The 15,014-nt window shown below is 41.5% G+C and overlaps 1 protein-coding gene across 5 annotated transcripts in view; it reads left to right on the top strand.

Moving 5' to 3' along the window:
• The window catches only part of BPTF (bromodomain PHD finger transcription factor), a 111,768-nt gene that overhangs the window by 34,412 nt on the left and 62,342 nt on the right, over positions 1 to 15,014 (top strand). For 2 of the 5 annotated variants that reach the window (XM_040989524.1, XM_040989527.1), the window contains exon 6: positions 12,010 to 12,198. The exons of 2 other annotated variants lie outside the window; for them this stretch is intronic. In XM_040989524.1, the coding sequence (XP_040845458.1) occupies positions 12,010 to 12,198 (189 nt within the window). Of the gene's footprint in view, positions 1 to 11,141; positions 11,145 to 12,009; positions 12,199 to 15,014 lie in introns of all 5 variants that reach the window. One more of the 5 variants, XM_040989526.1, reaches the window with a different exon arrangement.

Here is a 15,014-nt window from a genome sequence, read left to right as displayed (position 1 = left end):
TTCCCCCCTAACTTCCTCCATGTGTCAGTGAGTGCCATCTGGGTGATTCTTGAGTCATTCTAGTTTTTATTGCTGTAAGATAGTCCATTATATAGACATATCACAATTCACTCATCCTGTTCGTTAGGGATATTTGAGTGGTTTTCAGTTTGAGGCCATAATGAATAATTATAAGAGGAATATTTCTTCATATGTCTTTGCACACACGGATATGCATTTTTCGTGATAGAAATCTAGTTGTGGGTCATTGGACTTGTAAATACTCTTGTAATTTATGTAATAGGAGTGCTGCTAGACAGTTTCCCAGAGGAGTTGTTCAGGTTTACCTTTCACCACCAACACTTGAACCTGCAATAGTCTGGTGGCAGCACTGTCTCGGTATGTGTGTGTGTGTGTGAGAGAGAGAGAGAGAGAGAGAGAGGACGTTCTGGTTGGCACATAGGAGTGGTTTGTTGTGGCTTATGCTTGCAGTTCCCTGCCCTGATGACCAAGGATTTTGAGCGGGTGTGTGTGTTAGGTCATATGGACATTGTGAGTGTCATAACATTTCTTCCTGAAGTATTAAATCAGCTGCTTTTACTTGTACTCGTTTCGTAAGCTAGGGTAGATATAGTCCTCTGGTTTACCCTGATTAGAAGCAGGACTTTCTGAATTGTGTGTTTTTTTTTTTTTTTTAAAGATTTATTATTTTTTTTTATTGGAAAGGCTGATATACAGAGAGGAGAGACAGAGAGGAAGATCTTCCGTCCGATGATCAGTCCCCAAGTGAGCGCAACGGCCGATGCTATGCCAATCCGAAGCCAGGAGCCTCTTCCGGGTCTCCCACGTGGGTTCAGGGTCCCAAAGCTTTGGGCTGTCCTCGACTGCTTTCCCGAGCCACAGGCAGGGAGCTGGAAGGGAAGCGGGGCTACAGGGATAGAACCGGTGCCCATATGGGATCCCGGGCGTGCTAGGCGAGGACCTTAACCACTTGCGCCACCGCGCCAGGCCCTGAATTGTGTTTTTGGTTTTTTTTTTTTTAATTTATTGTTGCTTACATTGTATTATGTAGTACAGTTTTATAGGCGCTGGGGATTCCCCCCACCCCTCCCATACCCCTCCCCCCATGGTGGATTCCTCCACCTTGTTGCATAACCATAGTTCAAGTTCAGTTGAGATTCATTGCTTGCAAACACATGCCTAGCATAAAGTTCAGCGGCTTATTGTCCAGATAAGTTCAGTGGCCTCTTGGGGAGACCTTCTATGGTCTGAAGATAGGTCTAACAGAGTAAAGATCTGGTCAGTTAAAAGCCCCAACAAGGCCTCAGTATCAATATACAACATTATGGAATTTATTGACATAGTATTGGGTAAACAATATGTTAATGAATTGTGTTTTAAATGTTAGCCACATCTCATATTCTTGGAGTAAACACACCTTAGTTATGAAAGCTTTTCCTTATATGTTGTTACACTCAGGTTATTAATATTTTCTCTAGGATTTTGTATCAGCTTTCATGAGTAAGTTTGGCTCTTTCATTTTCCTTCTTTAATAGTGTCCATGTCAGGCTTTGATACCAAGGTTAATTTTTCAAGATTTTATATATGGGCTTAGCTTGGTAGCCTAGTGGTTAAGGTCCTCGTAGAAAGCGCTCCGGGATCCCATATGAGCGTTGATTCTAATCCCGGCAGCCCCGCTTCTCATCCAGCTCCCTGCTTGTGGCTTAGGAAAGCAGTCAAGGATGGCCCAAGGCTTTGGGACTCTGCTCCCGAATGGGAGACGTGGAAGAGGCTCCTGGCTCTTGGGTTCAGATTGGCTCAACTCTGGCTATTGTGACTCATCATTGGAAGATCTCCCTGTCTGTCTCTCCTCCTCTCTGTGTAACTCACTTTCCAATAATAAAAGAAAACAATTTTCATTCTCTCTTAAAAAATATTTTATGTATTATTATTTTTTTAAAGAGTTATTTATTTTTTATTGGAAAGGCAAATATAGAGAGAGGAGAGGCAGAGAAGAAGATCTCCTAAATGGCTGCAATGGCTGAAGCTGAGCCAGTCTGAAGTCAGGAGCCTCCTCCAAGTCTCCCACACAGGTGTAGGATCCCAAAGTCTTGGGCTGTCCTTGACTGCTTTCCCAGGCCACAGACAGGGAGCTGGATGGGAAGCAGGACCGCCGGGATTAGAACCGGCACCCATATGGGATCCCGGGTGTGCAAGGCGAGGACCTTAACCATTACACTAACGTGCCGGGCCCTTATTTTTTATTTTTAAATTCAGAGTTATGAGAGAGAGAAGGATAGAGAGATATCTTCTATCTCCTGATTCACTCCTCTGATAAGTGCAGCAAACAGTATTAGGACAGCCAGGATCCTGGAACTTTTGTGTGATGGGAGGGACTCAGAGGAATTTTCCCAGGACCTTTGCAGGGAGCAGGATCAGAAGAGGAACATCTGGAATATGAACTTGCACCTATATGAGAGTAGCTTCGTTTGCGGTGCCCGTCAAGATGATCTTGACTCATAAATGAGTTGATACTGAAAGATTTTGTGTGGAATTGGTGTTGCTTCCTTCAGTGTTTGCTGAAGCTATCTCTAGGTCATTGGTAGGACGTTGCTACATTTAATTATTTGAGAGGCAGAGAGAGCATGAGAAACCTACCATTCATTGGTTCACTCTTCAGATGCCAGCAACAGCTGGGATTGGCCCAGAGGGAAGCAGAAACAGTCCAGGTCTCAGTCAGCTGCACCCATCACGTGTAAGTAAGGAGCTGGATTGGTAGTGGAGCAGCTGCTACACGAACTGGTACCCAGAGAGGATGCTGGTGTCACGAGCATACACCATGGCGCTGGTCCCAGGGATTGTTTTTTGCATAATTCATGTCTTTTAAGATCTCCTCAGGCTAATTTTATGGCTTGATATTTGTTTAATGTTGGTAAATTTTTGTGTACATTTAAACAGCATTTGTATGTTTGGGTGTTGTATAAAACAGATCAAAGTTTTGATTATGCTGGGTTTTTTTTATGATGTCATATTCTGGGTCCAAAAAAATATTTATTTTATTTTTATTTGAAAGGTACAGTTACAGAGAGAGAGAGAACCATCTCTGGTTAACTCCTCAAATGACTCTAGTGACTGAGCTGAGTGGAGCGGAATGAAAGCCAGGAGCTTCTGCAGGTTGCCTGCTGAGAGTGCATGGGTACAAGGACTTGAGCCGTCCCTCTCAGGCAGGAGCTGATCCAAAGTGGAGCAGCTGGAGCTTGAATCTGCGTTCTTGTTGGTTGATGGTGCTGCAACAAGAGGCTTAACCTGCTGCACCATGTGCTGGCTTCTAATTAGGTTATTCTGACTTAAATCTTTGCTGCATTTTATTACCTTCTGTAAATTAATTTAAATTGATTTTGAACCTCTTTGACTTTTTATCTTCATTTGTTTTTCAGTTAATGTGTTAGATACTTTGAATATGTTTCATAAGATATACTTAATTTTTTTATATTTCTATTTGAGTCAGCTTTTATATATGTGTGTGTGTATGTATTTTTTAAACTTGAATTTTTAAATTATTTTGTACAATTTTGTATAGTCTGGGATTTGCCCCCAAACTACCACCCCCCTACAGATTTTCCCCATTTTACTACAATAGTGTAGTCTTTCATAAGGAATCATAATTCCATCAGTCTCTTATGTACCCCAACATTGCTGGTACAGACAATGTCAGACAGTCCAGCATCCCATTGTCTGCACATTTCCAATGGAACTGTTGCAGTCAGCTGTTTAATGTTATGAAATATCATCTGTTTTAAGGTTGCCAAAGTATACCAGGTTTCTGTTATTTAGTGTTTGGTGTTTTCTGATGTTGATCTTTAAAAATAATCTTTTAGGATCATTTACACCGTTGTTAGTCATTAAGCTAAGTCACCACCTGTGATGCCAGCATCCTATAGGAGAGCGCTAATGAATCCTGGCTACTCTGCTTCCCAACCAGCTCTGTGCAAATGCACCTGGGGAAGCAGTGAAAGATGGCTCTAGCACTTGGGCTCTGCACACACCTGGGAGACCAGAGCTCCAGCCTTGTGGTGTCCACCTGGCCCAGCTCTGGCTCTTGCAGCCACCTGGAGAGTGAATTAGCAGGTGGAAGATTCTCTCTCGTCCTTTCAAATGAATGAAGTGAATCATATTTTTTTGTTCAGATATCTAAGTTGTTTCAGAACATTGTCATTTTTGTGTAATTTGTTAGAAGATATACAAAGGAAACAAATAGAAAAAAATAAGAACAAAAACAAAATTAAAAAAAGATATAGAAAGGAAAAATGACATGGTGTTTTAAAACAACAACAACAAAAACCCACAAGAGGGCCTGGCTAATCCCCCCATTGCAATTCCAGGATCCGATGTGAGTGCCAGTGTCCCGGGTGCTCTCCTTCCCACCCAGCTCCCTGCTGATGGCCTGGGAAAGTGGTGCGCATATGAAATCCTGGCACATGCAAGGGGAGGTCTGTAGCTATTAGGCTACTGCTGTGGGCCAGACTCCAAAAATTAATATTTTTTTTCCTTTTCTTTTAAGATTCACTTTATTTTTATTGGAAAGTCAGATATAAAGAGAGGAGGAGAGACAGAGAGGGAGATCTTCTGTTCATTGATTCACTCCCCAAGTGGCTGCAACAGCTGCAGCTGAGCTGATCCGAATTCAAGAGCCAAGAGCTCTTCCTGGTCTCCTATGCAGGTGCAGTGTCCCAAGGCTTTGGGCAGTCCTCAGCTACTTTCCCAGGCCACAAGCAGGGAGCTGGATGAGAAGCGGGGCTGCCAGGATTAGAACTGGTGCCCATGTGGGATCCCAGAGAGTTTTTCAAGGCGAGGACTTTAGTCATTAGGCTACCACACCATACCCCCCAAAATGAATCTTTTAGCATACACGCAATCTTGAGATTTTCTTCCCTACATCTGAGTTGCATAACTTTATTTTCATTCGTGAGAATGAACGTGATGCCCATTTGGCAAGTATGTTGTTTGACATTCAGTTTAACTTTTCTATAATTAACACAAGTTTCAATTTGAGAAATTTTCGGTCTTGATTTTAGAATTGAAACTTCTTGTAGTAAAATGGTCATGGCTTAAATTTGTTCCCAACAATGAAGTTACATATCTTTCTGGAATCTTCAGGCACATGTACTATGAAAAATCATTCTGCCATACAGTACAGACAGCATTTTGTTTACATCATGCCTCTAGATTTTTTAATGCCTAGAATAGGAACATATCAGCAGTGAATAAACTGGCTTCATTTCCCTAACTATTTTTAACTACTGTAAAAGTGTTCCATTGAACGTGCTGAAATGAACATGATTTCACTATCAGAATGTACTGGGGTTGGTGTTGCGACATGCAGGTGAATCGACCACTTGGCATGCCAGCACCTCTGCTGACAGCATGTCCTTTATTTCTGGGAAAGTAGTGAAGTGTGGCCCACGTCTTTGGGCCCCTGCCCCCTACATGCGAGACCCAGATTGAGTTCCGGCTCCTGGCTTGGGCCATACCCAGTTGTGGCAGCTATTTGGAGAATGAAGAAGCAGATGGAAGATCTGTTTGTCTTTTCTTCCCTTTCTCTTTCATTCTTTTAAATGAATAACTCACCTACCTACCTACTTACCTTCCTTCCTTCCTTCTTCCTTCCTTTTTCTTTCCTTTCTTTTCTTTCTTTCTTTTCTTTTTCTTTCTTCCTTCCTTCCTTTCTTTTCTTCCTTCCTCTTTCTTTCCTTTCTTTTCTTTCTTTTCCTTCCTTCCTTCCTTTCTCTCTCTCTCTTTCCTTCCTTTCTTCCTTCCTTCTTTCCTAAGACAGCATATTGATTCAACATATGTGTTAGCTATGACACTGATATGTTGGAAGGTAATGCTTTGCTTTAGCTTCAAGTTTTTCTCTGCCTGTTTTGGGAAGCAGAGACTGATGACAGAAGAAAGGAAGGGATGTGAGAGAATACTCCCACCCGCTGGTTCATTCTCCAGAGTGCATCAGCTGATGATCCATTACCTAGCCTCCCAGGTGGGAAGGCCTTTGCATTTTTGGCACTGGGAAACAGGCACTTTGATTTGGCGAATGCCTGCCTTAACCTACAGACTAAATGCTCACTTCTGGTTTTAAATTTTATTGTAAGAAATATGGCACTTTTAATATTAAAGCATAAAAGAAATTATACTTTTAACTCACTGAGGTATCAGAAATACATGATATATTTGCTGTGCTTACATCTCTTTCGTGTTTCTTATTGTGTGTTTTGTGTCTTTAAAACATTTTTTTGCTTTAATTTCTGACTTATTTTACTTAATTTTTTTAAGGATTATTGAAAGGCAGAGTTAAGAGAATCTTCCATGTGCTGTTTCACTCCCTCTGATGGTCATAATGGCCAGAGCTGCACCAGTCCAAAGCCGGGAACCAGGCGTTCCTCACAGGTCTCGTGTGAGTGCAGGGGCACTTGCACCATCATCCACTGCTTTCCCAGGCACATTATGCGGGAGCTGGATTAGAAGTAGTGCAGCTGGGTCCAGCAAAATGGCTCAATGGCTAAATCCTCACCTTGCATGCCCTGGCTTCCCATTTGGGCCCTGGTTTGTATCCCAGCTGCTTTACTTCCCATCCAGCTCCCTGCTTGTGGCCTGGGAAAGCAGTAGAGGGTGGCCCAAAGTCTTGGGACCCTGTGCCCTCCTGGGGGACCCAGAAGAGGCTCCTGTCTTCAGATTGGTTCAGCTCTGACCATTGTGGTCAGTTGGGATGTGAGCCAGTGGACAGGAGACCTTTTTCTTTCCTCTTTCTGTAGAATCTGACTTTTCAATTAAAAAAAAAAATCTTTAAACAAACGGAAAAAAACTAAAATATTTATCTATTTTTATTGCAAAGTCAGATATACAGAAAGGAGGAGAGACAGAAAGGAAGATCTTCTATCCTTTGATTCTTTCCCCAAGTGGCCACAACGGTTGTTGCTGCCTGCCAAACTGAAGCCAGGAGCCAGGAGCCAGGAGCCAGGAACCTCCTCCAGGTCTCCCACATTGGTGCAGGGTCCCAAGGCTTTAGGCTGTCCTCCACTGCTTTCCCAGGATACAAGCAGGGAGCCGGATAGGAAGCAGGACTGCCGGGATTAGAACTGGTTCCATATCGGATCCTGGTGTGGTCAGTGCAAGGACTTTAGCAGCCAGGCCACTGCACCTGTCCCGCTATTTATCATTTTATATGAATGATGAGTTCTGGTTATCTTTTGTTTTAGGAAATTCTCCTTTATTCAACTTTCGGTAGAAAAGTGACTTTTTCCTCTATAAATTTTTACTTAACATTGTTTGAATTTTTTAAAGCTGAGTTTTGCTATTTTAGACAGTTGCCTTTATTTTATCCACAAGTGGCAGATCCACGTCTGTATATAATTTTTTGTTTTATAATCAGCACAGGAATCTTCCTGTCATTGCTTATGTCCAGTGAAAATAGTATGGTAAATGCTTAAAGTCAGGGGTGAGAACATTTTCATTGTTAAATTGAAGTGTACTTGTTGCTAATGTCACTGTCTGGATTTCTAAGGCAAGTTACCTGTGTCACTCTCATATTCCTGCTTCACTGAGTTGATCTGTATGATTTGCTGAAAACTATACTTCTGTTATTGTGTAGTTTTTACTCTTGAACATGTATGTTGCTGAGTTCATTTGTATCATATGATAGTATTCCTTTCCTTTTGGTGTGCTTTGTTAAATTATTACCAGTTGAGGTATTTAAATCAAATGCTAGAAAGCATGTCATTTCAATGCTTATACCTCTCTAAAGAATTTTAAGAAATGGATGTTTTCCAAAAATTATAAATGTAATAATTTTAAAAATAGATATTATTTTATTTAAAAGGTAGATTTGTAAAGAGAGACAAAGATCTTCTGTCTGTTGGTATACTCCCTCTAGTGGCGGCAATGGCCAGAGCTGAGCCTATCCAAAGCCATGAGCCAGGAGCTTGTTCCAGGCCTCCTACACAGTGCAGACTTTTGGCTATCCTCTATTGCTTTCCCAGGCCACAAGGTGGGAGCTGGATTGGACGTAAGGCAGCCAGGATTAGAACTGGTGCCCATATTGGATTACAGCACATGCTAGGCTATGGCGCTATGCCCAGAACCTTTTTTAAAAAAGGTGTATTTACTTATTTTTATATTGGAAAGTCAGATTTTACAGAATGATAGACTGAAATAAGGATCATCCATGTGCTGATTCACTCCTCAAGTAGCTACGACTACCAGAGCCGAGGTGATCCGAAACTAGGAGCCAGGAACCAGGCGCTTTTTCCAGGTCTCTTTTGTGGGCATCAGATCCCAAGCATTTGGGCCATGCTTGGCTGCTTTCCCAAGCCACCAGCAAGGAGCTGGATGGGTAGTGAGCAGCCAGGACATGAACTGGCACCTGTATGAGATCCCGGCGTATAGGAGGCGAGGAGTTTAGGCCCCTGTCATCATCTTAATGAAATGAACATCACATCAGTTCTTTTTTTTAAATTATGTAATACTCAGTTCATATTCAAGTTTCCTCACTTAATTTTTCCTGAAAATCAATTTTTTGGTTTGAAATAATTTCAAATAAGGCACCCACATTTGGTTTTATATCTCCTGAGTCAGTATAGAGCAGATGTTCACGTGCTGTTGTAATAGTGAAAAATCGTAGGCTGTTTTCCTGTGCAAAGGCTGGCTTTCCAGATTGGTCTACTACCTTCCTTGTAGTGTTGTTTAATTTGTTCTACAGGCCTGGTTAGCTTCAGCTTCAACTCTTTGGAGTGAGAATATGTCATTAACCATGTGCTATGCTTTTTCTACGTGCCATGATGTCTGACTGCCTTGCCTGCAGACATGCAAAGGTTGGCAGTGCGATTCGGGCAGCAATAATGCAAGGCTGTCTCACTTCCATTAGTACTCCTTTGAGAGTCACTCATCTATTTGGAGGTTGCAGTGCAGAAGTTGTCTTTTTTTCCCTGTATTTTCTGAATGAGAATCCTTTTCTGTTTTTAAGTTTTATTGTTTTGGAAAGGCAGGTACACAGAGAGAGAAGAAGATACAGAGAGAAAAGTTCATTCCTCAAGTCCCAGCATTGGCCAGATCTGAGCTGATCCAAAGCCGGGAGCTTCCTCTGGGTTTCCCACGTGCGTGTATCCTCTACTGCTTTCCTAGGCTCTAAGTAGGGAGCTGGAAGGGAAGCGGAGCAGCTGGGACACGAAAGAAAATTCATCTGTTGATATCACATTCCTTCCCACCCCCAGTATTGCTATGTACCTACTTAGTGTATAAGCATGGTGACAGTCTGCATTAACGCTTTGCTTTACATTTCATTGCATGCACTGCCTTCTGCTCAACCTGTGCCCTGTTGATGGGTGTTTACTTCTGGGCTTTCATTATTATTATTATTATTATTATAACCGATTCTTTGAGTAGTTCTGTATTTAAGTGTTTCAGCTAGAAATTTAAGCATGGAATTGTTAAATTTAGGCCTAAATGTATATGGGAGTTCTTTTGATGCATCAGTTCCCTTTTATCAACATGGTACCACTATGTACCATCTTCTGCAGGATTGTGTGGAAATGTTTATTTATAACCCCCTGCTTTTCCACCTGAGTAATTGTGAGACTTAGGGCTTTTGCCAGAATAAGCTTAAAAAGTAGTTTCTCCATACAGTTTTAATTTGTGTATCTCTTACTTAGAAACAGGTAAACATATTTCCATATGAGAAGAAGCCATTGTTAATTTCTTTTTAAGATTTATTTATTTTCATTGGAATGACTGATTTATTGAGAGAAGATAGAGATCTTCCAACTACTAGTTCACTCTCCAAGTGGCTGCAGTGGTCAGAGCTCAGTTGATCCAAAGCCAGGAGCCTGGAGCTTCTTTTGGATCTCCCATGGGTGCAGGGTTCTAAGGCTTTGTGCCATCCTCAGCTGCTTTCCCACACCATACACAAGGAACTCGAGGAAAGTGGAGCACACGGGATACGAACCGGCACCCATGTGGAATCCCAGTACTTTGCAAGGGGACAGTTAACCAGTTGAGCCATTGCTCTGGGCCTAATGACAGACTGTTAAGCGCCTTTTACTTTAGGTGAACAAAGAATGTCTTTTTAGTGCCAAAAATGAAAGGCAGAATGAAACAGTTTAGGCCTTTATTTTTTTATGAGGTTAACTGATCTACCTTTAGAAACTGTGCTCTTAGTGATACCATTAAATTATCCTTATGGGGCTGGGGTTGTGTTTAAACCACCCTCTGTGATGCTGACCGTTCAAGTTCTAGCTTTCCTACTATAATGGCTTGGGAAAAGAGAAAAAGATGGCCACAGTGCTTGGTTCCCGTATCACCTGTGTGGCAGACCCAGATGAAGGTCTGGCCCTGTCCTTGCCATTGTTGCCATTTTAGGATTGAACCAGAATGGTCTCTCCTCTCTGTAACTCTGACTTTTAAATAAATAAGTCTTTTAAAAGAATTTGTTAGGACTGGCATTGTGGCATTGTATCTTAAGCCTCCTGCTGCACCACTGGCATCCCATTTGGGCACCAGCTTGAGTTCTAGCTGCTCACTTCTGATCAAGCTTCCTGCTAATGTGACTGGGAAAGCAGTAGAAGATGGCCCAAGTTCTTGGGGCCCTGCACCTATGTGGGAGACCCAGTGGAAGCTCCTAGCTCTCTGCTTCAGACTGGCCCAACTCAGGCCATTGCAGTCTGACTGGAGAGAACCAGTGAATGGAAGATCTCTTTGTCTCTCCTCTTCTGCAACTCTGCCTTAAAATCTAAATAGTTGGGCCTGGGGCCGTTAGGCTAGAGGCTAAAGTCCTTACCTTGCATGGACACTGGTTCATGTCCCCAAGGCCCCACTTCCCATCCAGCTTCCTGCTTCTGGCCTGAGAAAGCAGTATAGGGCAGCCCAGAGCCTTGGGACACTGCACCTGTGTGGGAGAGCTGTAAGAAACTCCTGTCTTCTGACTTCTGATTGGCCCTGTTCTGTCCATTGCAGCCACTTGAAGAGTGAATCAGTGCACAGAAGATCCTCCTGTTTGTCTCTCCTCTTCTCTATAGAACTGACTCTCCAATAAAAATCAATAAATCTTTTTTTTTTTTTTTAAATTTTAGATGATGTTTACATATTCAGGGTGGGAAGTATTTAGGATTAGGGAGAAGTGGGTGTGATCATTGTTTCCAAACTTTCAGTTTCTTCTTCCTATTTCTGGGAAAAGTGGGAAGAGAAGGAGTTAAGCCATACCTTAAAAAAAAATAAAATCAGAATGGTCAAATCTTTAAAAAAAAAAATCCACACACAAAACTCATCCTTAAAAATAATATTGGAGTTGGCATGATAGCATTTCTAGCAAATCCCCCGCCTGCAGTGCCAGCATCTCATATGGTTGCTGGTTTGTGTCCCAGCTGCTCCACTTGCCGTCCAGCTCCCTGCTTATCACCTGGGCAAGCAGTGGGAGGATGACCCAAGTCCTTGGGCCCTTGCACCCATGTGGGATATCCAGAAAGATGCTCCTGTTTCTTGGCTCTGGTTCAGCTATTCAGGGAGTGAGCCAATGATAGAACATTGATCTCTCCTTTATGTAATAAATAATAAATCTTTTTTTAAAAAGTCATATTTAGGCATTGCCTTTCCGTTGATTTAGAGAAATAATCCTTTTAAATTCTGCTTTGCATACTGTTTGTATTCTTTTGAAAAGGAGGAGTGTTGAATTTTGAGATAGCAAGACCACTTGCGAAACTTCCCGGAGATGGTTGTATGCCTTGGTTGTTCTTCACTTATGCTGTCTGGAAGATGTCTGTCTGGTACTGTAGGTTGAGGAGTTAATAGTCAGTGATCTTCTGGTAGACTGGGGAAATTTAAGAATGATTTATAGGGTTTAACAGTTTCCTTTCATACATTATTCATTCATGAAAGGCTTTCTTTAAAAATAAAACCCTTTGTGATGATCTCAGTCGAATGTATCCTCTGACAATTAGTTTTTTTTCAATGTGATTTCCAATTTAAAAATCAGGTATTCTATTTTTCTAGAAGAACCTAACAAGACCTGTGACAGCAGTAACCCTAGTCCTACCACTACCTCCATCCAGCCTAATCTGGAGAGCAGTCACAGCAGCACTGACGTCAGCTCCTCCCCGAGTGACTCTGCTCAGGCAGCTGCTGATCCTGACGGTGGAGAGCGAGCATCCCAAACACCTGTCTCTGTTCAGGAAGAGATAGGTAAGAGTGCGCTTCACCCGTTCAAGGGAGCTTGTTCTTATTTTTATTTTTATTTTTTTAAGTTTTAAAATTTTTTGGAAAAAAAAAGTTTGATGGGGTGGGGAGATTCAGATTTTCTTTTTCCTTTTTTCTTTTTCCTTTTTTCTTTTTCTTTTTTTTGAAACACAAAAGGCTCTTATAGTTCCTTTTATTTTTCTTTTTTAAGTATACAAAAGCCATCAGAGCAGGGGAAAAAAAGTAGAAGACCATTTTCAAACACCTTCCCCAAAGATAACTATTATCCAGTTTTCCCCGCAGTTACACTCCCTTTTGTGGCTTTACAAAATTGTTTTTCTTTTATTTTTTCTTTCTTTCTTTTCTTTTTTTTTTTTAACATAAATGGGATCATTCTGCATGCATGGTTTTTGCTTCTTGCTTTTTTGCATGTTACACATTGATTCATTGTTTTCAACTGCTGCATGCACTCCACACTATGAATGAGGCATAATTAATTTACTGTTTCTGCTAATGGACATTTAGGCTGTACTTTCTTCACTATAAACATGGGTACTTTTTACATCCTAAACAGATATCTTTGTATTTCTGGGAGTGTCAGTAGAATTGCTGGGGAAATGGCACGTCCATTGAAAAAATAGGGATGACTACTGCTTTATTGTACATCAAAAAGGACACATGCCAATAATTTATGTACAGTAGAAAATATTTCACATTCTCTCACTTTAATTCATTACTAATAATTTTATATTTTTGCCAGTGGTGAAAAGTATTTTTAAAAAAAAGTATTTCATTAAAAATGTGCATGTTCCTCTTTACTAATGAGGTTGAATTTCTTTGTTAAACAGTCTGAATTGACTTTTCATATTTTTTGCTCATTTTTTGCTGTTGGAGTTTGATGTTTACTTAAAGAGTTTGGGAATACTTTATGTATTATGGCTGTGAATCTTTGATATTCCATATATATTCATATTGTACTTGTTCTTAACTTATCAGACACAAATCTTTATGTAGTTAAATTTATTAGTTTTTTTTCTTTAGATTTTCTGAGTCTTCTGTTTTGTTAATGGATACCATACCTGTCTAAAAATGTACATATTTAATAGGAATGTGTCACAATTTCTGTAACTACGTTTTTGCTCTGGAGTCTAATCTTGTATGTGGAATAAAGTGGAAATCAACTTTAATTAGGATTTTTTTTTCAATTGTAAGTGCTTTCAATTGGAAATGACCAAAACAGCTTAAAGTAGTTTAAGAGACGGGGATCTTAATTAGGTCATATAAGCAGGATGTTCAGGCCATGAGCAGGTACAACAGATGCCTTCCTCTCTTGGTGTCTCCGTTTTTGGATCTGCGTGTTTGTGTGTTAACTTCGCTCTCCTGATAACAGGTGGCAAGGAAGATGCCACTGGGGATTCTATGTTTCCAAGGTCTGTGATCCAAAGACAAGGCCCTCTGCTCCAGCTCAGAAGTCCTTGAGGAAGCAATTTGAGTGGCCCATCTTGGATCATAATGTTCCCACTGCTGTGGCCAGGGCAGGCAAGGTATTTTTCATTGATGACCCCAGCAGAAGTATGTGATTGAAGTTGAATAGGAAAGGTTTTCAGACGAAAAAGAGACACTACGAAGATAGAATACAGTAAGTATCCACAACTCCACCGCTAAGGAGCTTAGTACTTTGGTGTTTATCCATTTCTTCTGTAGGTTAACAATTCGGAAATGCCTTTTCCTGGCACAACACAAAAATCTTACCCATGAATAAAAACTTAGAAAAATTTGTTTCCTGTAATTATCTTTAGGCGTTGCATCTTGAGTCTGATTTAGGATTTGTATATGTTGTGCATCGATTTGGGCAGGTCTAGAAAGGGTTTGTCCTGATCTCATAATCTGTGAGCTCACTTTTTAGTTTGGCTGTCTGAAATACTCCGTTGTCTGAGAATGGAAGGTGTGCCTTGATAAATCTGGGAGGTAGAGTGCAGAGGAGAGAGGAGTTCTGTTCCAGCAGCTCTTGGCTGTTTATTGGGGATTCCTGTGGGATTCAGCAGTCACACTGCACAGTTTAGTATGTTTGGAGTTTTTTCTGGCAGTAGCAATCTCTTTACACATTTGTAGGCACTGCTTAGTTGTATGAGGCAGTTCCTGAAGGATCCTGGTCCCTCAGTTGCTGAGTGGACCAGTAGCCCTGGAGCATGCCTGAATATTCTGTCCATGCTTCTATGTCTTGCTTGGTGTTACTAAGTCAGCTGCTGAGGCTCAGGGAGAGCAGTCCTGCATGGTGCCACCTGGCTGCTCACAGGGGAAGTATGGCCTTGGGACAGGGAGTCAGTGAGATCTACCTTATTCCCTTGCTCCTCTCCCTTGGAGAGGAATTCTCTCCTCCCTTTCCTCATTTGCACCAAGTGACAAAGGGTTGAATCTAAGAAATTCTGTATAAAGTTGTAAACTAAGGTGCTACTTAAAAAATGTTTTTGAAAGATTGATACACTTTCTTTGAAAGAGTAACAGAGAGAGAGAGAGCTTTGTCTGCTGTTTCACTCCCTAGATGGTCCAGATGGCTAGGGCTGGGCCAGCTTGAGCACGGGAGCCTAGAACTCCCTCAGGTTCTTCCATGTGTGTGCAGGGACCCATGCACATGTGCCATTCTCTGTTGCTTTTCCAGGTCATTAGCAGAGAGCTGAATGGGAAGTGGAACAACCAGGACTCAGACTGGTACATGTGTGGGAAACAAGCACTGCATGGGGCAGCTTAACTCATTTTTTTCTTCTCTGTGATAGTTTTATTATCCCCTATTATTGATGATTTTCTCCCCATTGTGAGGGTAA

The sequence above is a fragment of the Ochotona curzoniae genome, unplaced genomic scaffold (assembly GCF_017591425.1).
Source record: "Ochotona curzoniae isolate NIBS_2020 unplaced genomic scaffold, NIBS_Ocur_1.0 contig_523, whole genome shotgun sequence".
NCBI lineage: Eukaryota > Metazoa > Chordata > Mammalia > Lagomorpha > Ochotonidae > Ochotona > Ochotona curzoniae.
The sequence above is the reverse complement of the archived record's forward strand: the minus strand, read 5'-3'. Positions and strand labels throughout refer to the sequence as shown.